Consider the following 23,391-nt stretch of genomic DNA (forward strand, 5'->3'; position numbering starts at 1 on the left):
TCTTGAAGGGTAGATACAGAGGCGTTTGATCTAGCTACAGTCGTGTATTATGTTTTTGTATTATCATGGATAAATCGTGGATTATAAAAGATTATAAACTGGGTGGTTCAAACCCTGAATGCTGATTGGCTGACAGCCATGGTATATCAGACCGCATACCACGGGTATGACGAAACATTTGTTTTTACTGTTCTAATTACGTTGGTAACCAGTTTATAATAGCAATAAGGCACCTTGGGGGTTTGTGGTATATGGCCAATATACCACGGCTAAGGGCTGTGTCCAGGTACTCCCCGTTGCGTCATGCTAAAGAACAGCCCTTAGCTGTGGTATATTGGCCATATACCACATCCCCTCTGGCCTTTTTGCTTAAATATATCATCATTGTCTAAATAATTAAATGGTTTTGAATAAACAATAATTTAAAAAAAACTTTTATTGAACAAATTACGAAATGGGCATTAAAGTGAACCAATCCATTTAAACACTGTCTAACTTTGATTCAACACTCTTAACAATTACACACCTTACGTTTAGGTATTAAAGGCTCAGTCAAACACAGCACAGTATAACACACTGTGGTTCCGTTTCTATGCCAATAATGCCATCTCAGGTTATGTTTGAAATGGAGTTCAGTTCGGCAGTAATGATCTAATATTAGTCATAAACTACACACATAAAGATGGAAAAGTAGATACAAGTACAAGTCTTGTTGTTTGAATTGGGTAATTTTATTTCATACAATTGAAAAATGAACATCAATGGAAATGTTTTAAAAAAAAACATCACTTCATTTTCAAATCCCAAACACACACAATATCAAGATTCACACAAACTCAGTCCAGTTATTTCCTTGTTCATCAGCTGCTTGCCTGATAAATAAAAATGGAATTGAGAAAATGGTGATAGGTTTAAGACTTAGTAAATAATTGCATCTGGAAAACATGAAAGAAGGCTCAATAGAAATGACTTACAATAGAGTCAATGCTCTCAACGTTGTTTCTATATTTTTAAGAAAACATTTACAATGTCATGATGTGTGTGAGAGTGACTGTCCTATGAGCCTTCAAATGTATTTATTTCTTAGATTAAGTTGCTGTATCAGTTGAGTTTGTAACCTCTGTAATCCTGTTGTTTTAGGTTGTACTAGATATCTGAAAGCCTTACCTACTAACATAATACAGGTGGGGAACACACAGGACAAAATCAGGTTACAGCAGTAATGAAACAATGGGAGTATCCCAGCAAATATGAACAAAGCACCTTATACAGCTTGGGAATGTAGGTGGAAGTCATTTACAAATGTTGTGCCATTGCATGAAGATGATACTATATCATGTTTTTCCCGTTAAATACAATTTAGGATAGTCAAGAGGCAAGTGTGTCTAATACGAGGTAGACTGAGTACACAAGCACCTAATCCTCAAGGATGGTAGGCTATTTTTGATTGAAACATGTGCATGGCTTTCATTTGCATCCCTACGCTGTAGTTGCATCGATTAGACATTAAAGATAGTTCACAAACTGAAACAGTTTGAAATAGCAAAAGTACCTTCATAATGTGCAATATCTGTATCCTATTTGCTAATGATGACCCAGATGGTAAACATAGTTCTTTATCGATGTTTAGGTGGTGCTTCTGCTGCATAAAGTAAGCAGTAACTGTACTGAAAATCTTACGGTAGTAGGATAATGTCTTCTTTAGATTCAGGAAAAGTAAGGAAGAAGCAGAACTTGCATCAAATAAGTTTGTGCTATACTGTAGATTATAAGTATCATTCAATTCCTGTTCACTATAACAGGGTGAGGAAGAGAAAGAACTGATTAAAAAAAAGGTTGGATTCTAAAACAGTGCATTTCATCAGATGATGACACAAAGACACATCCAATCGAGATCATTTGTGCATCAAATAAAATAACTGAACACTTTTTTAATTAAGTCGAACTGCAGATAACTGAGATTCTGTGCAAATTGTGCAGCTTTCCTCAGCATGCCTGCCTTCCTGGTTGCCCAGGGACCTCTGGAGCCGACCTTCAACACTCTGCATCTGTACTCCCATTCCCGCTGAGTGGGTTGGGCCCTGCGGAAACGCTTGGAGAGAGTGTGGCATGCGTGTCTGACTCCACAGTCAGACCAGGGTTTAGGTGGCTGATTCCGTTGGACTGTGGTGCCCATTTCTCAGGCTTCTGCTTCTCAGGCTTCTGCTTCTCAGGCTTCTGCTTCTCAGGCTTCTGCTTCTCAGGCTCCTCCCCACTGTTGGAACACAACAAGGGTGAGTCCTCTTTTAAAAGTCCTTCACATTTTCATACATGTATTCTGCACCAACTAAAAGATGCACCAACAAAGTCTTTGAAAGAATAATTTTGTTTGAAAATAAGAAATTACCCCCTTTGATTCTTATAGTAAAAAAAAAAGTTTTGTTACACACCGGATAGGTGCAGTGAAACGTGTTGTTTTCAAGGGTCTGCCACAGTAGTACGGCTCCCCTGGAGCAAATTAGAGTTAAGTGCCTTGCTCAAGGGCACATCGACAGGTGTTTCATTTTGTCGGCTAGGGTATTCAAACCAGAGACATATCGTAGTTGTACCTATCATATGTGAGCCAATTTAGCTGAAATAATTAACATGAGGATAGTCACCATAATAGATGTACATTACCTGACAATGCATCCATTGGTTACCGCCGCCTCGGAGTAGGCCTCTTTCTCAGACAAAGAAGTACAGGACCTCCTGTCCTGCCAGGACCCTGCTTGGGGCTCTTGGCCAGAGTCTGACCTGCGCCTGGCTGCTACGGCTGGGCCGGGGCCCCTTCCGCTGGGGGAGGCTGGCTCTCTGGGGCTCTGCCCAGGCCCTGGCCCTGTAGGCCCCTCTGGCTCTTTGCCTGAGCTGTCGGAGCTGTGGGAGCTCTGGCTGTGCCTCCCGTTCAGGCTGTCAGAGGAGGAGACCTTGCTTATTTGTCCGTCCCTGCTCTCATCTGAGGGAGCGAGACAAAGGGGTTAGTAGGGACATGATGTAAGAGAACAGCATGTTCACTCTCTCTGTGGGTTACTATCTCCAGTAGATTACTATATGATCTAGGAGCATAAACAATCACATATTTGACTGGCATTTCACAAAGTAAACAGTGATGCAAGTTTTTACCAACCACACTGTAGGCCTAACATCTAAACTGGTTCATGACACTTGGTTGTCCCTGGACATAGGCAAAGGCAAAGATAACACACTGTTGATTGTCTAAGAACTGGTTGCAAAGACTACACTCTATAATTATTATTGAATTCACAACACGTGAATGTGGCTCACCCCTAATGAATAGTGACATCATGCATGCCCTGGTCTATAGTTTAATCATTAGAGTACTGTATGCATATGATCATGACAGGGTGTATTGAGCCCTCTGGTGGGGATATGTAGAATAGTCAAGGTTAGAATGTGCATCTCTTTTTTTTCAGCACACCACTCATATAGTCTATTCATACCTATTTTAGAAGAATGAAAGAAACCTAAACAAACAGACAAATGGTGTTGCTACCTCCATCTCCAGAGTCACAGGCCTGTTTACGTCTCCGCCTGAGGATGACCTCCAGCTCACTGCTGACAGGGCTCTTCCCTGGGGGGGATGGGACTGACTCCTGAGACCCCCGACTAGGACTCTTCTTCACCGTCTCCTGGGGGGGTCCAGAAACACAGACAACATGTTTTACTGTTGGTAACAGATATATAGGTTTTTTGTCACTTATTAAAAGCATATATGAGCTTTTATAATGTCTTATAATAAGGCTAATAAAATAACAAATAAATTACATACCAGAATGCCTTTCAGTTCTTCCATGGCACTCTCCTGTGGGAGTTTTACTTCCATTACTGGAGGTTGCTAGGGGTTCAGAGAATGGTATTAATACATCAACTAAGTTAATAAAGAGGACATAACACACATTTTACTTATGTGCTCACACACACATTGGGCCTGGCAGCTGGTGTTAGCTTTTATCACATAGCTGGTCTATATTTGAAAGCTGGGGGCCATTTTTATTGATTTTCTCCTCATAGCCCCTCTGAGCCTGCAAGTTGTCATGGTGATTTTGTCAATCAATATAACATAAATGAAATGAAAGCGGCAGCCATGTGGTCTCCGTCAGTCTACACTGTGAGGTAATCCATGGACAATGTTACACAAAGAGAAAGAGGCCATGCCAAAAGCCAAACTGAAGACTGGTTTTAGTAAGAGATGAATAACAGAACTGCTATAATCCATCTCACTCTAGTACCATATGATGTGGATTATCTTTGTGATGTGGGGGTTTAGCATGCCGTTTTGTTGTGATTTTAGGATCCAGAGAGACTTCCCTTTCACAAAATTGATGTAAAAGTCAATATACTCACTTTTACGGCAACTCTCTTTGGGGAGACAGTCAGTTGATTAGAAAACACGACATGGGAAGAGACAGTCAGTTGATTAGAAATAAGGGAGTAATCAGTTTGACAACATTAAGTAGGGTCTATATTTCCACAGTTTGACAACATTAAGTAGGGTCTATATTTCCACAGTTGGGAACATTAAGTAGGGTCTATATTTCCACAGTTTGACAACATTAAGTAGAGTCTATATTTCCACACTTTTCCAAGACAATTATTTAAACAAAACTTGAACTGTTGACCTCTTCACCTTAGTGTCTCCTCCCTTGACAGGCCTCAGAACCACTCCATGTTTAATCCTCTCCATCATCTCATTTACTGCCTTCACTTTGACGTCATCTGTACCTCCTTCTGCACCTTCTTCTACAGGACAAGGAGAGATGGATAATATTGTAAAGATGTGTGATTTTAAAATAAGAAATTCCTCAATTATGAATGACTATTTGAATCATGTTCTCTATGTTCTATATTATTCTGGCAGGTGCAGATTTGATTCGCAGTGATTTCAAACCTACCAGGAGCTTGTTCCAACTTCGGGGATCCCCCCTTTGAACCCTTGGATGATTTCCTCATGATTGCAATCAGTGAGCTATTGAATGAAAAGAGTAAATTAAACCCAGTATGATTAGACAGATTGGTGGTTGGAGCATTCATCCCTCCATGCAAGCCTGTACACAACATAATAATAGCCTATTGTCTTACCTGAGAGGGTTGCATCGTGATGGAGGAGGGGGTGGAGGAGGGGGAGGGGGTGGTGGTGGGGGTGGAGGGGGCTGGGGAACAGGGGCGGGGGGTGGGGCGATCCCTGGTTCAGGGCCTGGTGAGGTCTCAGTGCTCTTCTGGACCTGCAGCAGCTCTTGCACTAAAGATATAAAAGACAGATGTGTTAGATGAAGCCTGGGTCACCAGTCTTTTAACACGAGAAGATGGACAACTATCTATTCCACTGGTACTGCTGGAGACGTATTCATTTCACAAAGCTCCAGGAATAAAAGCTGTGGTTACCCACAGTGTGATGTGATTGACAGCCCGTAGGTGTCCTCCTCACCTCTTTTCTCTAGGTCACGGTTCTTCTTCTCTATCTCCTGCAGACGTCCCTCTGTCTCTCTCTTCTCCTCCTCCATCAGTTCCAGCTGGCTCTGCAGCTCTGCTATCTGCTGTTTCAGAGAGTACTCCTGTAGCTCAGCCTCCAGAGCCTTCACCTACATGGAGATGGATGGAGACAACCAGTGTGTTTGAGTTCCAGATTGACTATATTTCAGTTGGACTGCGCAGAATCACTGATTTACAAATCACCTTGCACCCAAAGACCTACTCATTATGTGATCAAGATTAGCAATTCTGCTCTTTGCCTTGCTAAAACAACACTGAAGAAAAATATAAACGCATCATGTAAAGTGTTGGTCCCATGTTTCATGAGCTGAAATAAAATCCCAGACATTTTCCATATACAAAAAAAGCTTCTCAAATATTGTGCACAAGTTTGTTTACATCCCTGTTAGTGAGCATTTCTCCTTTGCCAAGATAATCCATCCACCTGACAGGTGTAGCATATCAAGAAGCTGATTAAACAGCATGATCATTACACAGGTGCACCTTGTACTGGGGACAATAAAAGGCCACTTTAAAATGTATAGTTTTGTCACACAACACAATGCCCCAGATGTCTCAAGTTCTGAGAGAGCATGCAATTGGCATGCTGACTGCAGGAATGCCCACCAGAGCTGTTGCCAGAGAATTTAACATTAATTTCTACACTATAAGCCGCCTTCAACGTTGTTTTAGAACATTTGAAAGTATGTCCAACCGGCCTCGCAACCACAGACCACATGTAACCACGCCAGCCCAGGACTTCCATATCCTGCTTCTTCACCTGCGGGATGGTCTGAGGGGGAGTGCTGAGGACTGTTTCTGTCTGTAATAAAGATCAGCTTGTCTACATGGTGCTGAGAAAGATCAGTTACAGAAGCTAGATCTGTCAGACATATGTCTGTAATGTAGCCTGCTGTCTGTAGGAAAATATAATATACTGTCAGAGGGAAAGATGGTAGCTTATGATCGCTTGATTCAGGACAAACCAACCACCGCCAAATTAATTAGGGAGGAATCCTGTGGGCTGGACAGCTTCAAACAAACGCCCATCATAGCATCATGTCATGTGTTGTGGGTACTGGGGGTGGAGATCTGAGAGGTGATGACTTTGCAGGTTTGGCCACAGCTGGAGTACAGAAACTGCCTCATGGGAAACCAGTGAGGGTAGTCAGACCCTAGAGATATATACTGTATCTATCTAGGAGTCAGACTGGGACTGTGAGGCCTACCTTCTGGTGATGCTACCTATAACTGTTGTAGTCCTATGAGGTAGTCAGACCATCTATCTATCTATCTATCTATCTATCTATCCATCCATCCATCCATCCATCCATCCATCCATCCATCCATCCATCCATCCATCCATCCATCCATCCATCCATCCATCCATGACCTACCTTCTGGTGATGCTGCAGTCTCTCCTGCTCCAGAGTCTTGGTAACATTAGCCACGTCCTCCAGAGCCTTGATCAGCTGCAGGCTGGGGTCAGCGTTCTGCAGCAGGATCATACTCTGTCTGTTAGCCTCTTTCTGTTTCACCAACATCTGTAGGAGGGGAGGAGGGAGGGAGCAGGTGTTTTAAAAGACAACAGACCCAGGTTCTCTTGATATGGAAGCATTAGACTGTAGCATGAAGCAGGATATAGAAGCATTAGACTGTAGCATAAAGCAGGATATAGAGGCATTAGACTGTAGCATAAAGCAGGATAGAGGCATTAGACTGTAGCATAAAGCAGGATATAGATGCATTAGACTGTAGCATGAAGCAGGATATAGATGCATTAGACTGTAGCATAAAGCAGGATATGGAAGCATTAGACTGTAGCATGAAGCAGGATATAGATGCATTAGACTGTAGCATAAAGCAGGATATAGATGCATTAGACTGTAGCATAAAGCAGGATATAGATGCATTAGACTGTAGCATAAAGCAGGATATAGAGGCATTAGACTGTAGCATAAAGCAGGATATAGATGCATTAGACTGTAGCATAAAGCAGGATATAGAGGCATTAGACTGTAGCATAAAGCAGGATATAGATGCATTAGACTGTAGCATAAAGCAGGATATAGATGCATTAGACTGTAGCATAAAGCAGGATATAGATGCATTAGACTGTAGCATAAAGCAGGATATAGATGCATTAGACTGTAGCATAAAGCAGGATATAGAGGCATTAGACTGTAGCATAAAGCAGGATATAGATGCATTAGACTGTAGCATAAAGCAGGATATAGAGGCATTAGACTGTAGCATGAAGCAGGATATGGAAGCATTAGACTGTAGCAGGAAGCAGGATATGGAAGCATTAGACTGTAGCATAAAGCAGGATATAGAGGCATTAGACTGTAGCATAAAGCAGGATATAGATGCATTAGACTGTAGCATAAAGCAGGATATAGAGGCATTAGACTGTAGCATGAAGCAGGATATGGAAGCATTAGACTGTAGCAGGAAGCAGGATATGGAAGCATTAGACTGTAGCATGAAGCAGGATGTAAGCATGCGTTGTTTTATCTAAATGGTCTACAACAACCACATGAAAATAAGGGAGAGCCGCACACTCTAGGAGCTCAGATGCAAAAATGTAATATCCAACATTTCGACAGCCAAGCTGTCTTCATCAGGGTATGATCACAAACACTGCGGGATGACTCGTTTATATAGTGTCAAAAGACACACAGGTGTCTGTAATCATGGCCAAGTGTGGCCTAATATCATTGGTTAATTCTCAAATATAAAAATGGCATACAAAGAACACCATACAAAAAAACGAATGGATAGCATACGATCATAGACTCATTTTAGACTACACAAGCTTACAAACAATTACAATGGCAAAGTCACAATAATCACAAGAATGGCACAAGATCAAAGTCTATGTTGAGACCGAAGGGAGCAAGGGTCTTTAAATTAAAGATCCAGGCAGCCTCTCGTTTTAACAATAAATTATCAAGGTCACCCCCTCTCCTCGGGAGGGTGACATGTTCGATGCCAATATAACGCAGAGACGAAATCGAATGGTTTGCTTCCAAAAAGTGGGCTGCAACTGGGTAAGTCAAGTTTTTGCACCTAATGGTGCTACGATGCTCTGAGATACGTACTTTTAATTCACGCTTTGTTTTACCCACATCATTTTTACCATAAGGACAAGTTATAAGATAAATAACTACCTTAGTTGAGCATGTGATAACACCTTTGACTGGGATCTGTTTCCCTGTTTGTGGGAGTTTGAAGGATGTACATTTATAAGTGCCATTGCATTGAGCACAGCCATTACACCTGTAACTTCCATCCAGTAAGGAGGCAAATAGACGTTGTTCAAGAATATCTTGGGGTGGTAAATCAGTGTACCAATTGGTCTCTTATTTTCAAGATTTCCTTATTTTCAAGTGTTCTACTCCGCTAGCCAGTACATCACCTTAATCGGTGTGCATTTCTTTTTCTTCTACAACAACCACAGCCAGAATTCTCAAGAGAACCCCCTCTCCAGCCTCAGGCCAAGCAGCATAACAGATAACAATACACCCCATTACTGTGAATGTGGTTCCCCCAAGCAAATGTGTGCCCTTCAAAGCATTGCTGAGTCTGTGCTGCTGCTGTCAGTCCCCAGACTAGGACTAATACTGTTGCTGCTGTCAGTCCCCAGACTAGAACTAATACTGTTGCTGCTGTCAGTCCCCAGACTAGGACTAGTACTGTTGCTGCTGTCAGTCCTCAGACTAGGACTAGTAGTGTTGCTGCTGTCAGTCCCCAGACTAGAACTAGTACTGTTGCTGTCAGTCCCCAGACTAGAACTAGTACTGTTGCTGCTGTCAGTCCCCAGACTAGAACTAATACTGCTGCTGTCAGTCCCCAGACTAGGACTAATACTGCTGCTGTCAGTCCCCAGACTAGGACTAGTACTGTTGCTGCTGTCAGTCCCCAGACTAGGACTAGGACTGTTGTTGCTGTCAGTCCCCAGACTAGAACTAGTACTGTTGCTGCTGTCAGTCCCCAGACTAGGACTAATACTGTTGCTGCTGTCAGTCCCCAGACTAGGACTAGTACTGTTGCTGCTGTCAGTCCCCAGACTAGGACTAGTACTGTTGCTGCTGTCAGTCCCCAGACTAGGACTAGTACTGTTGCTGCTGTCAGTCCCCAGACTAGGACTAATACTGTTGCTGTCAGTCCCCAGACTAGTACTGTTGCTGTCAGTCCCCAGACTAGGACTAATACTGTTGCTGCTGTCAGTCCCCAGACTAGGACTAATACTGTTGCTGCTGTCAGTCCCCAGACTAGGACTAGTAATGTTGCTGCTGTCAGTCCCCAGACTAGGACTAGTACTGTTGCTGCTGTCAGTCCCCAGACTAGAACTAATACTGTTGCTGCTGTCAGACCCCAGACTAGGACTAATACTGTTGCTGCTGTCAGTCCCCAGACTAGGACCAATACTGTTGCTGCTGTCAGTCCCCAGACTAGGACCAATTCTGTTGCTGCTGTCAGTCCCCAGACTAGGACTAATACTGTTGCTGCTGTCAGTCCCCAGACTAGGACTAGTACTGTTGCTGCTGTCAGTCCCCAGACTAGGACTAATACTGTTGCTGCTGTCAGTCCCCAGACTAGGACTAGTACTGTTGCTGCTGTCAGTCCCCAGACTAGTACTGTTGCTGTCAGTCCCCAGACTAGGACTAATACTGTTGCTGCTGTCAGTCTCCAGACTAGGACTAATACTGTTGCTGCTGTCAGTCCCCAGACTAGGACTAGTACTGTTGCTGCTGTCAGTCCCCAGACTAGTACTGTTGCTGTCAGTCCCCAGACTAGGACTAATACTGTTGCTGCTGTCAGTCCCCAGACTAGGACTAGTAATGTTGCTGCTGTCAGTCCCCAGACTAGGACTGTTGCTGCTGTCAGTCCCCAGACTAGGACTAGTACTGTTGCTGCTGTCAGTCCCCAGACTAGGACTAGTACTGTTGCTGCTGTCAGTCCCCAGACTAGGACTAGTACTGTTGCTGCTGTCAGTCCCCAGACTAGGACTAGTACTGTTGCTGCTGTCAGTCCCCAGACTAGAACTAATACTGTTGCTGCTGTCAGTCCCCAGACTAGGACTAATACTGTTGCTGCTGTCAGTCCCCAGACTAGGACTAGTACTGTTGCTGCTGTCAGTCCCCAGACTAGGACTAGTACTGTTGCTGCTGTCAGTCCCCAGACTAGGACTAGTAATGTTGCTGCTGTCAGTCCCCAGACTAGGACTAATACTGTTGCTGCTGTCAGTCCCCAGACTAGGACTAATACTGCTAGAAACCCTAGATCTGGAGGATTTCTGTTATTGGAGGTCAGTAAACATGCATTCAGGAAAATCTATGCGCACCATTCCTCAACACAAAATTATTATGAATAAATAATTATAGTGAGAATATAGTTCTATGTTTATTTAAGACTAATTTGAACATTAGGAGAGAAGAAAAGTAAAGTAATAAAACATTCGTAGATGTTAGCTATCACACAGCCAAAGACGACAAACATTTGTACAAGTAATTAATTAACATGGTGATTTAAGATAATGGCAGAGTACAGTGTCATTATCCAGCCCTCATGTCTGATATGAGTCTTCCCTTGTCTGTCTGTCTGTCTGTCTGTCTGTCTGTCTGTCTGTCTGTCTGTCTGTCTGTCTGTCTGTCTGTCTGTCTGTCTGTCTGTCTGTCTGTCTGTCTGTCTGTCTACCTCGTGGGCATACGCCTCAGCCTTCACCCTCAAGCTCTGCTCCAAATCCAGCTGCTCCTTCATCTCCTCATACTCTGTAGTAGCCATCACAGACACTGAAGAGAGAGAGAGAGAGATGAGAAAGAAAGAGATGAGAGATGGAGAGAGAGAGAACGAGGGATTAAAGCATAACTACAGTAAAACAATAAAACATAGCCACTCAGGGAGGACGGTCTAACTGAAAGCCTGAAGCTGTTTCCAGATCACTGTAATATAGTAACAGCAGGGGAGAAAGAAGAGGGCCATCTGCTGTGTAGCCCCCTCTCTACCAGGATGAAGTCTCTGAGGGGGAGACTGTGGAGCAGTAGCATGCCCTCGACAGTTGATTAAGGATGGTGAGCAGGGTGTGTGTGTGTGTGTGTGTGTGTGTGTTGGGAGGGAGGGAGAGCCTGGTCTTTACAGGAAGACAGCCAGCTGCCAGCTACACAGCCACCCCCACATATATTACCTTATAGACAGCTGACAGGAGTTTAGTACAGCTCTTGTGGCAGCGCCACACAGACGCATATAAATCAACGCACACATTGTATCTCTCTATATACAGTATTACTGGTATGAAATGTAACTGTCCCAATGCCTACTACACCACAGTCCCTGGTCTATACATGATGGACAGTAGCCAACCAGAAACATATGAACACAGTGGGTAGTGGATAGACTGTCATGTAACTCACCTCTATTAAACCTCTTGATGGTCTTGCTTTGTTGCTCCATGGTTTTGTGAAGCTCCTTCATTTCAGCCTGCTCCTTCTCAGTCTACAGAAACAATGAGAATGGAGCAGAAAGGCTGGTAAAGCAGAAACAATCAAGGTTTATGGTGCTTCAACACGACTGAGAATATAATACACTGAACTAAAATATAAACACAACATGTCAAGTGTTGGTCCCATGTTTCATGAGCTGAAATAAAATATTCCAGATATGTTTCATATGCACAAAAAGCTTATTTCTCTCAAATTTTGTACACAAATTTGTTTAAATCCCTGTTAGTGAGCATTTTTCTCCTTTGCCAAGATAATCCATCCACCTGACCTCAAGAAACGGATTAAACGGCATGATCATTACACAGGTGCACCTTGAGCTGTGGACAATAAAGGGCCACTCTAAAATGTGCTGTTTTATCACACAACAATGCCACAGATGTCTCAAGTTCTGAGAGAGCATGCAATTGGCATGCTGACTACAAGAATGTCCACCAGAGCTGTTGCCAGATAATTCAATGTTAATTTCTCTACCATAAGCCGCCTCCAATGTCGTTTTAGAGAATTTACAGTACGTCCAACCGGCCTCGCAACCGCAGACCATGTGTAACCAAGTCAGCCCAGGACCTCCACATCCAGCTTCGTCACCCTGAGACGAGCCACCCGGACAGCTGATGAAACTGTGGGTTTGCAAAACCAAATAATTTTTGCACAAACTGTCAGAAACTGTCTCAGGGAAGCTCATCTGCGTGCTCGTCATCCTCACCAGGGTCTTGAACTGGCTGCAGTTCAGGATGGTAAACGACTGGGCAAACCTTAGATGGCCACTGGCACGCTGGAGAAATATGCTCTTCACGGATGAATCCCAGTTTCAACAATATCAGGCAGATGGCAGACAGTGTGTATGGTGTTGTGTGGGTGAGCTGTTTGATGATATGGTATGGGGCAGGCGTAAGCTACGGACAACGAACACAATTGCATTTTATCGAAGGAAATTTAAATGCACAGAGAAACCATGTCGAGATCCTGAGGCCCATTGTTGCACCATTCATCCACCGCCATCACCTCATGTTTCAGCATGATAATGCACAGCCCCATGTCGCAAGGATCTGTACACAATTCCTGGAAGCTGAAATGTACCAGTTCTCCCATGGTCTGCATACTCACCAGACATGTCACCCATGGAGCATGTTTGAGATGCTCTGGGTCGACGTGTACGACAGCGTGTTCCAGTTCCCACCAATATCCAGCAACTTCACACAGCCATTGAAGAGGAGTGGGACAACAGTCCACAGGCCACAATCAACAGCCTGATCAACTCTAAGTGAAGCAGATGTGTTGCGCTGCATGAGGCAAATGGTGGTCACACCAGATACCGACTGGTTTTCTGATCCACACCCCTACTTTTTTTTAAGGTGTCTGTGACCAACAGATGCATATCTGTATTCCCAGTCATGTGAAATCCATACATTAAGGCCCAATTAATGTATTTCAATTGACTAATTTCCTTATATGAACTGTAACTAATTTATATTTTTGTTCAGTGTACATATCAAAACTATGAAAACTTTAGACAGATATTCTTCATTCAAACTCACATAATATAATACAAGTTCTCGCAGCAGTCCTCAGAGTCCCACCCCAAGCAGACAGAGAGACACATTCTGTGCCTGTCTGAGACAGTCCTCCTGTGAGGTATTGATTACCAGGCCTGGTAGTGGATACTCACCAGGGCCGTGAGCTCTTCAATCTGTCTCTGCTGCACTTGAAGCTGACAGGCAAGCCACTTCTTCTCTTGCAGCAGACTGCTCACTGTCTCCTGCAGCTCTGGAGGGGAAGAAAAAGGTTCCTGGGTGACACGACGTGATGACATCTCTTTACTACTTCTAATATTCTGACATTTTAACATGGTTTAACTTGTTACTGGAAATACCATTAGAAAAAACAACAGAAGGGTGAAACCTAATATGCTGTACAGGCACAACATAATTTCATTGCAGTCAGTCCATTACCCTGTCAAGACAAATCTAGACAAAGGGTCTGATATAGCGTTGACCTGCTGTTGGTACTGGCTGTACGGGTCAGGGCTGGGGTCATGTGTGTCTGTCTGTGTACGGGTCTGGTAGCTACCCGGTACTGTCTGTGTACTGGTCTGGTAGCTACCCGGTACTGTCTGTGTACTGGTCTGGTAGCTACCCGGTACTGTCTGTGTAGTGGTCTGGTAGCTACCCGGTACTGTCTGTGTACGGGTCTGGTAGCTACCCGGTACTGTCTGTGTACTGGTCTGGTAGCTACCCGGTACTGTCTGTGTACTGGTCTGGTAGCTACCCGGTACTGTCTGTGTACGGGTCTGGTAGCTACCCGGTACTGTCTGTGTACTGGTCTGGTAGCTACCCGGTACTGTCTGTGTACTGGTCTGGTAGCTACCCGGTACTGTCTGTGTACTGGTCTGGTAGCTACCCGGTACTGTCTGTGTACTGGTCTGGTAGCTACCCGGTACTGTCTGTGTACTGGTCTGGTAGCTACCTGGTACTGTCTGTGTACGGGTCTTGTAGCTACCCGGTACTGTCTGTGTACTGGTCTGGTAGCTACCCGGTACTGTCTGTGTACGGGTCTGGTAGCTACCCGGTACTGTCTGTGTACTGGTCTGGTAGCTACCCGGTACTGTCTGTGTACTGGTCTGGTAGCTACCCGGTACTGTCTGTGTACTGGTCTGGTAGCTACCCGGTACTGTCTGTGTACGGGTCTGGTAGCTACCCGGTACTGTCTGTGTACTGGTCTGGTAGCTACCCGGTACTGTCTGTGTACGGGTCTGGTAGCTACCCGGTACTGTCTGTGTACGGGTCTGGTAGCTACCCGGTACTGTCTGTGTACTGGTCTGGTAGCTACCCGGTACTGTCTGTGTACGGGTCTGGTAGCTACCCGGTACTGTCTGTGTACGGGTCTGGTAGCTACCCGGTACTGTCTGTGTACGGGTCTGGTAGCTACCCGGTACTGTCTGTGTACTGGTCTGGTAGCTACCCGGTACTGTCTGTGTACGGGTCTGGTAGCTACCTTTACCCTGTTGTTGGTACTGGCTGTACGGGTCAGGGCTGGTGTCCTGTGTGTCTGGCTCCTCTTCCAGAGGCATGCAGTCTGTGATGCTAGGTAGCATCTCATCCAGACAGGGTCGAGACGACAGGCTCAGATACTTCAGCTTCCTGTTCTCACTGTTCAACTGGGGGACAAACAAAACACACTGGATTATATATGATAAAGACAAATTATATAAAGCTGATAACAGAGGCCAATAGCACGCAGAAACATACACTGATTTGGCATGTTGACTGTAATATTGTAAGATATGTATGTACTGTAGCCTACACATCAAAGGCTTATGGAAATAAACATTATACATATAAACATGTAAAAATGCTTGTCTTTTTGAATCCTTTTGAATCACCACCTCTTGGCAGGGCCCAGGGCCCAGGGAGTAATGGTATACCACTACTTAACTACTAAGTCAAGCAGTGTCAGTCTCTTACCTTGGTGGCAAGGGCCTCAGCATTTTCTCTGCAGGATTTTTCTATCTCCAGCTGAGTCTGCAGAACGCTCACCTCCTCAATCACCATTTGGGAAACTGGAATACAAAAAACATTACATTACAGTTAGTTTTATTGTTTTATGGTACGATTTGACTCATTTTTTAAAGAATGAATGACTGACTGAATAAATGAATGACTGACTGAATGAAAGGCAACATGTCTATTGTGTTACTCTATTTCCCCTTCTCCCTACTGAGCTATTCAGTTTCCCTCTGTTTCCCCTTCTCCCTACTGAGATATTCAGTTTCCCTCTGTTTCTCCTTCTCCCTACTGAGATATTCAGTTTCCCTCTGTTTCTCCTTCTCCCTACTGAGCTATTCAGTTTCCCTCTGTTTCCCCTTCTCCCTACTGAGCTGTTCAGTTTCCCTCTGTTTCTCCTTCTCCCTACTAAGATATTCAGTTTCCCTCTGTTTCCCCTTCTCCCTACTGAGCCATTCAGTTTCCCTCTGTTTCCCCTTCTCCCTACTGAGCTATTCAGTTTCTCTCTGTTTCCCCTTCTCCCTACTGAGCTATTCACTTTCTCTCTGTTTCCCCTTCTCCCTACTGAGATACTCAGTTTCCCCTTCTCCCTACTGAGCCATTCAGTTTCCCTCTGTTTCCCCTTCTCCCTACTGAGCTATTCACTTTCCCTCTGTTTCCCCTTCTCCCTACTGAGCCATTCAGTTTCCTCTGTTTCCCCTTCTCCCTACTGAGATATTCAGTTTCCCTCTGTTTCCCCTTCTCCCTACTGAGCCATTCAGTTTCTCTCTGTTTCCCCTTCTCCCTACTGAGCTATTCAGTTTCTCTCTGTTTCCCCTTCTCCCTACTGAGCTATTCAGTTTCTCTCTGTTTCCCCTTCTCCCTACTGAGCTATTCACTTTTTATCTCTGTTTCCCCTTCTCCCTACTGAGCTATTCAGTTTCTCTCTGTTTCCCCTTCTCCCTACTGAGCTATTCAGTTTCCCTCTGTTTCCCCTTCTCCCTACTGAGATATTCAGTTTCCCTCTGTTTCCCCTTCTCCCTACTGAGCTATTCAGTTTCCCTCTGTTTCCCCTTCTCCCTACTGAGCTATTCAGTTTCCCTCTGTCGACAGACAGAACTGTAGCAGGGTCCATGTGACATGCTAATGTGGCCAGATCGTGTTACATTGGAGACCAGGAAGGCTCAGGCTCTTTTTTCATTGTAAATCATTAGTAATACTCTAAATCAGATTAACTAAGGTCCATGTGGTTCCATTGAAAATGTAAGCTTATCCTGCATTTGTGCCAGTGGTTATTTTTGTTTCAAAACATAGGCTACAGTACTTAAAATGCTCTTAGATGTTTTGGGGGGTGCTGTTGTTGTCAGGAAAAGAGGTGCAATCATTCTCCCATATGCACAAACTCATTGCATATTGGCAGACCCAGAACACCCACAACACCCAGATGTCCATAATTTAACTATTGAAATGCTCCTTAGTTTATAGTGTCTATACTACTACAGTACGTCTAGCCTCCAAACTGGCCCCTCAAGGGATAATCTGTTTTCATCTGTTTGACTGTGACACCCATCCAACTAGGGATACAACAGCCTACCTAGTCTGCAAAACTCCCCCTGTCCTCTGTGTTCTGCAGAAGCAACCGCTGTGTTTATTCATGCATTATATTGTTCCGTTGCAAAAACACTAAATCTTAACGCAATATTCAAAATGTCCATGCTTATTCATCAATTTGCTTTAATGCCTTCTGAACACACATGCCTCTGCATATTATCCCCAGCTTGATTACACCATGTTTACAAAGGAGTAGGTTGATCCTAACCCTGATGTCTGACACTGAGCATGCATGAGTCAGTGAGAATTCTGGGAAAGGGGATCGATGATTCTGCTTGCTATCACGCTTAGGAGCAGTAGGAAAGTTCTGCAGCACACAACATGACGACAGGCTGATCTCTATAGCTGTCCCACGGTTAAACTACTCCTCTCTGACTCCCTGGATAGTGGATCTCCACGTCCAGTATTTCTGTAATGAGACTAGAGGAAGAGCAGAGCTGGAGGGGCTGCGTGTCTGTCTTGTTGTAGAGATTCTAGGTCAATAACTCCTCTATGCTTAATGCTCCATGAGCTGAATGTTGCCTCCAAAAACCTGCCTTTAACACAGTGTCATATACTCTGTAGAGGAGCGCTGAGCAAGTCATCGTGTCCCAAAGGGCACCCTATTCCCTACTTAGAGCAACTACTTTAGATAGGGCCCTATTCCCTACATAGTGCACTACTTTAGATAGGACCCTGGGAATAGGATGCCGTTTGGGACACACACAGTGACTTACTCAAGAGCTTCTCTACAGAGGGAACAGACTCTTATCCTAGACATTGTACTGTAGGGGAAATATGAGCCTGCTTTCTGTTTCCCCTACAGACACCAAGCACTTACCGCTGTCAGGTGGGAGAGGAGCTAAGCTAGGCCAATCAGCAGGGACATTTGCAGCGTCATGCTGGCTCGCTGCGTCAGAGAAGTACAGTACCAACGCTGCAGGCCTGAGTCGGCTTGTTTGTCAGCGATGAGGTCTTGTAAGTATTATTGTTGTTTGAATGTAATCAGCCAACTTTTGGTCCTAGCAAAGCAAATAGCTATAGCCTATACTTTCAGGATTATAGAACACTTTAATAACTCATAATCTTCATATTCAGAGATTATATAGCCAATGGTAATTGTATGATCAATTGTAGTTACTAATATCTCTTGTTTTAAGTGCATGTCAATTTGAAATGATATTTTAAAAGCGTATTTCCCCATATTGACTAGAGTATAATGTACCTATAAAATATACAGTATCACTCTGAGTGAAAGGACACAATAGAATAGATGCCAGACTGGAACACAGGAGCAGAGTCCCTCTCTTTCTCTAGTAATGAATCATTCATAATTGAGGATTTGAATAATGCAGTGAAATAACATGAGGTGTTGGCGTGGTGACTTGTGGTTCTCATCAGAGATCAATGAATGCCGACCACAGCAGGGGACAGAGGAGAGACACAGTCCCCTGATGATTATAATAAGACCTGGTAATAACACGTTTTAGATACTACCCTTCTTTTGGCCCTGGCTGAAGGCTCCTATGGTGTCTAGGTGTGTACAGTCATAATTCAGGGCAACCTGTCTTTGATGATCTATTGTTTAGGTTAAAGGCCAGCAAACATAATAGGTTAGCTCTCTGTTTAAAGTCTGTCTGAACCTGTCTGGGCGGTTGAAACTTGTCAGCGGAATTGGCTCCAGCTTGGTTGAGGAGAGACACACATCTAACTTTATTAGGTTATGTAAGAACTACAAAAATGATCTGATGCAGCACATCAAAAGGTAAACACTTCTGACATGATCTACCTATTCTACAAGAGTCAAGCAGAAGCATTTCAGGAACTTGACTTGTAACGATCCAACCAACCATCTGAACAAAATGCTGATGACATAACCTATAATACAACATTGCCAAAGACAGCTAGCTGAAAGCTGTGAGAAAATAGCACATCAACCGTGTCATACTAATGCTACACTTTAAACCTACAGTATACTGTAGCTGTGAATGTTGCATGATTATTATCTTTCTTACCTCGCATAATGAAATCAGGCAGTCTGTCAGCGCTCCAGAACTCAACCCTGTAACCTTGTTCCTTACCAAATCAATTTTTAATGGAGCTACTGTGGTATTTCATTACATGTTGCTAGGAAGAACTGGGCAGGGTCGCCAAAACACAAATCCATGACTATGGTTGGCCGAAGGTCTGAGTAGTCATGGAAACTGAGATACCTTCTTACACACACCCATTCAGGAGCTGGTTTGGAGAGACGGTCATCACCAGAGGGGTGTGTAGAGAGGTGTGAGGAAGGGTAATGTGTGTAACAGTCCCCCCCCACTCCCTCTTTTACACCGCAGCTACTCTCCGTTGTTATCATCTATGTATCGTCACTTTAATAACTCTACCTACAAGTACATATTACCTCAACTAACCGGTGCCCCCGCACATTGACTCTGTACCGGTACCCCCCTGTATATAGTCTCCACATTGACTCTGTACCGGTACCCCCCTGTATATAGTCTCCACATTGACTCTGTACCGGTACCCCCCTGTATATAGTCTCCACATTGACTCTGTACCGGTACCCCCCTGTATAGTCTCCACATTGACTCTGTACCGGTACCCCCCTGTATATAGTCTCCACATTGACTCTGTACCGGTACCCCCCTGTATATAGTCTCCACATTGACTCTGTACCGGTACCCCCCTGTATATAGTCTCCACATTGACTCTGTACCGGTACCCCCCTGTATATAGTCTCCACATTGACTCTGTACCGGTACCCCCCTGTATATAGTCTCCACATTGACTCTGTAGCGGTGCCCCCTGTATATAGTCTCCACATTGACTCTGTACCGGTACCCCCTGTATATAGTCTCCACATTGACTCTGTACCGGTACCCCCCTGTATATAGTCTCCACATTGACTCTGTACCGGTACCCCCCTGTATATAGTCTCCACATTGACTCTGTACCGGTACCCCCCTGTATATAGCCTCCACATTGACTCTGTACCGGTACCCCCTGTATATAGCCTCCACATTGACTCTGTACCGGTACCCCCCTGTATATAGTCTCCACATTGACTCTGTACCGGTACCCCCCTGTATATAGTCTCCACATTGACTCTGCACCGGTGCCCCCTGTATATAATCTCGCTATTGTTATTTTACTGCTGCTCTTTAATTACTTGTTACATTTTTTTCTTCTTCTTATCTGTATTTTTTTAACTGCATTATTGGTTAGGGGCTCATAAGTAAGCATTTCACTATAAGGTTGTTGTATTCAGTGCATGTCACTAATAAAATGTTATTTGATCAAATGTGTGTGTGTTAGTGTCTGGGACTCACCTCTCTTGATGTGTTTCAGCTGGCTCTCTGCTTCATCTCTCTCTTCAGTCAGTTTCATGCACTGAGGAAACAGGAATCAATGGGTTCACGCACAATCCATTTAAGAGTAGTTCATTGATTACAGTAATCCATGGTCATTCATTGTTGTAGGGTATGAAGGATAGGACACTGAACTCACTACACTGAGACACTTTCCTTCTGTCAACACACTATTCCAACACAGATGTTACTCATTTAGCAGACACTGTTATATAGAGAAACTATACAGTATTGAGTACATACATTTTTATAACGGTCCTCCATGGGAATTGAACCCAGAACCCTGGCGTTGCAAGAGCTGAGACACACGGGACTCCTATGATCTGCTATAGGACTATCTCCCTGTAGTTAGTCCTACAGCAGATCATAGGAGACAATCTCCCTAGTTTCAGTCTCCTATGATCTGCTGTAGGACTATCTCCCTGTAGTTTCAGTCTCCTATGATCTGCTATGATCTGCTGTATGACTATCTCCCTAGTTTCAGTCTCCTATGATCTGCTGTAGGACTATCTCCCTGTAGTTTCAGTCTCCTATGATCTGCTATGATCTGCTGTATGACTATCTCCCTAGTTTCAGTCTCCTATGATCTGCTGTAGGACTATCTCCCTGTAGTTTCAGTCTCCTATGATCTGCTATGATCTGCTGTATGACTATCTCCCTGTAGTTTCAGTCTCCTATGATCTGCTATGATCTGCTGTATGACTATCTCCCTAGTTTCAGTCTCCTATGATCTGCTGTAGGACTATCTTCCATGCCGTCCATGGGAGGGGTGCGTCACTTGAGTAGGTTGAGCCACTGACGTGGTCTTCCTGTCTGGGTTGGCGCCCCCCTTTGGGTTGTGCCGTGGCGGAGATCTTTGTGGGCTATACTCGGCCTTGTCTTCGGACGGTAAGTTGGTGGTTGTAGATATCCCTCTAGTGGTGTGGGGGCTGTGCTTTGGCAAAGTGGGTGGGGTTATATCCTGCCTGTTTGGCCCTGTCCGGGGGTATCATCGGATGGGGCCACAGTGTCTTCTGATCCCTCCTGTCTCAGCCTCCAGTATTTATGCTGCAGTAGTTTATGTGTCGGGGGGCTAGGGTCAGTCTGTTACATCTGGAGTATTCTCTTGTCTTATCCGGTGTCCTGTGTGAATGTAAATATGCTCTCTCTAATTCTCTCTTTCTCTCTTTCTTTCTTTCTCTCGGAGGACCTGAGCCCTAGGACCATGCCTCAGGACTACCTGGCATGATGACTCCTTGCTGTCCCCAGTCCACCTGGCCATGCTGCTGCTCCAGTTTCAACTGTTCTGCCTGCGGCTACGGAACCCTGACCTGTTCACCGGACGTGCTTGTTGCACCCTCGACAATTACTATGATTATTATTATTTGACCATGCTGGTCATTTACGAACATTTTAACATCTTGACCATGTTCTGTTATAATATCCACCCGACACAGCCAGAAGAGGACTGGCCACCCCTCATAGCCTGGTTCCTCTCTAGGTTTCTTCCTAGGTTTTTGGCCTTTCTCAGGAGTTTTTCCTAGGGAGTTTTTCCCAGCCACCGTGCTTCTTTCACATGCATTGCTTGCTGTTTGGGGTTTTAGGCTGGGTTTCTGTACAGCACTTTGAGATTTCAGCTGATGTACGAAGGGCTATATAAATAAATTTGATTTGATTTGACTATCTCCCTGTAGTTTCAGTCTCCTATGATCTGCTGTATGACTATCTCCCTATAGTTTCAGTTTGTTGGACAGACAAGGGAGCTGCTTCTACATGGTTTATTATTTTGGTAATAGCGTACATGGAAAACAATGGTCCTTCTACAATTCAGAGTACATTCAATAGGTAGTATGTGGCCAATATTGGGTCATTATCCGTTAGGGCAGGATAGACCTAGATTTTCTTACCAATTATTCTATAACAGCAGCTACAGGAAGCTCTTCACTATCATCCATGTAATGCCAGGGACGTTCTAATCTGAAATTGCCTTGACTAGCATATTGTTAAAGCACGTGTCCCACTTTCACCCACTTTCTACCTGCTCTCTGCCAAAGATACAAAAAACAACAAACATTCCTAGCACCACTGTTTTAAAAAGCTTGAAATAACATTTTCTTTACAGATATTTTAAAATATGCTAAGGTTTATGAAATAGGCCTAGGTCTACTTGGTGGGACCCTTTAGTCAAGGCCTGATGGAATTCATTTATAGTGCATAGATTATTGAATTTCTAGAAACAACAAATGATGTAGTGCTGAAATACAAAAAAGTGACAAAATGACAAACAATCAAAGAAGACGTACCAGATAACCAAACCTCTAATCAGGTTTGTTCAACTGAGATTCAATCATTATTTTAGCTGCCTAAATTTCACCGACACTGGGCTTTCCTATCAATGGCAAGAATAGCGAGATTTTGGGAGGGGTCGGTCCTTTGATTTCTCTCAGCATAGCATACCTACACCAAAACCTGCCGGCACAAATATATGCAGGGAAAAATAAAAACGTCTCGCCTTGACATCGTTATGTCTACTATGTTACTTCTGTAATCGTTGAAAAAGGTCTAAAATACATTTAACAGAAGAGCATCTATTACCTGCATTTTCTGGGTATCTCTCGTCTCCGCCCCACATCCTTCCATCTGCACCAGGCCGGATGATGAAGACGGTAGCATTATGACCCCCCGCCGATAACTAAACTAATATCTTGGACTTTATAATATCGTATTATAGAAAGCAAATAAATAACTAGGCTACTCCTAGCAACTGGCAAATCCGCTGAGGTGTCTTAGAAAGAGCATTTCATGTCTATATAGGATGGATAAGACAGGCACAGTGAATCCTCTCGCTGACAGCATCGCCTGCCCCGGTCCCCGGTCCCCCGGTCCCCCCCTCCCTTCGCCCCACTACTCAGGGTTTATTGCGCATGCGTCCTCATCTTGTATTCGTCTACATTTGCT

General features: G+C 44.2%; 1 protein-coding gene across 1 annotated transcript; it reads right to left on the reverse strand.

Moving 5' to 3' along the window:
- Positions 1-709: 709 nt before the first annotated feature.
- Positions 710-23,285, reverse strand: LOC115205725 (shootin-1). Its single transcript, XM_029771994.1, has 17 exons — positions 23,029-23,285; positions 20,416-20,476; positions 15,476-15,570; positions 15,006-15,168; positions 13,681-13,778; positions 11,925-12,006; positions 11,212-11,306; positions 6,906-7,052; positions 5,465-5,618; positions 5,119-5,278; positions 4,932-5,005; positions 4,667-4,779; positions 4,384-4,398; positions 3,809-3,874; positions 3,533-3,668; positions 2,659-2,974; positions 710-2,254 (listed from the first exon to the last, which is right to left on the reverse strand). The coding sequence occupies exons 1-17, from the start codon at positions 23,104-23,106 to the stop codon at positions 2,035-2,037; spliced, it is 2,073 nt and encodes a 690-aa protein (XP_029627854.1). The 5' UTR covers positions 23,107-23,285; the 3' UTR covers positions 710-2,034.
- Between the last annotated feature and the right edge of the window lie 106 nt (positions 23,286-23,391).

This window comes from Salmo trutta, chromosome 13 (genome assembly GCF_901001165.1).
Source record: "Salmo trutta chromosome 13, fSalTru1.1, whole genome shotgun sequence".
NCBI classification, from domain to species: domain Eukaryota; kingdom Metazoa; phylum Chordata; class Actinopteri; order Salmoniformes; family Salmonidae; genus Salmo; species Salmo trutta.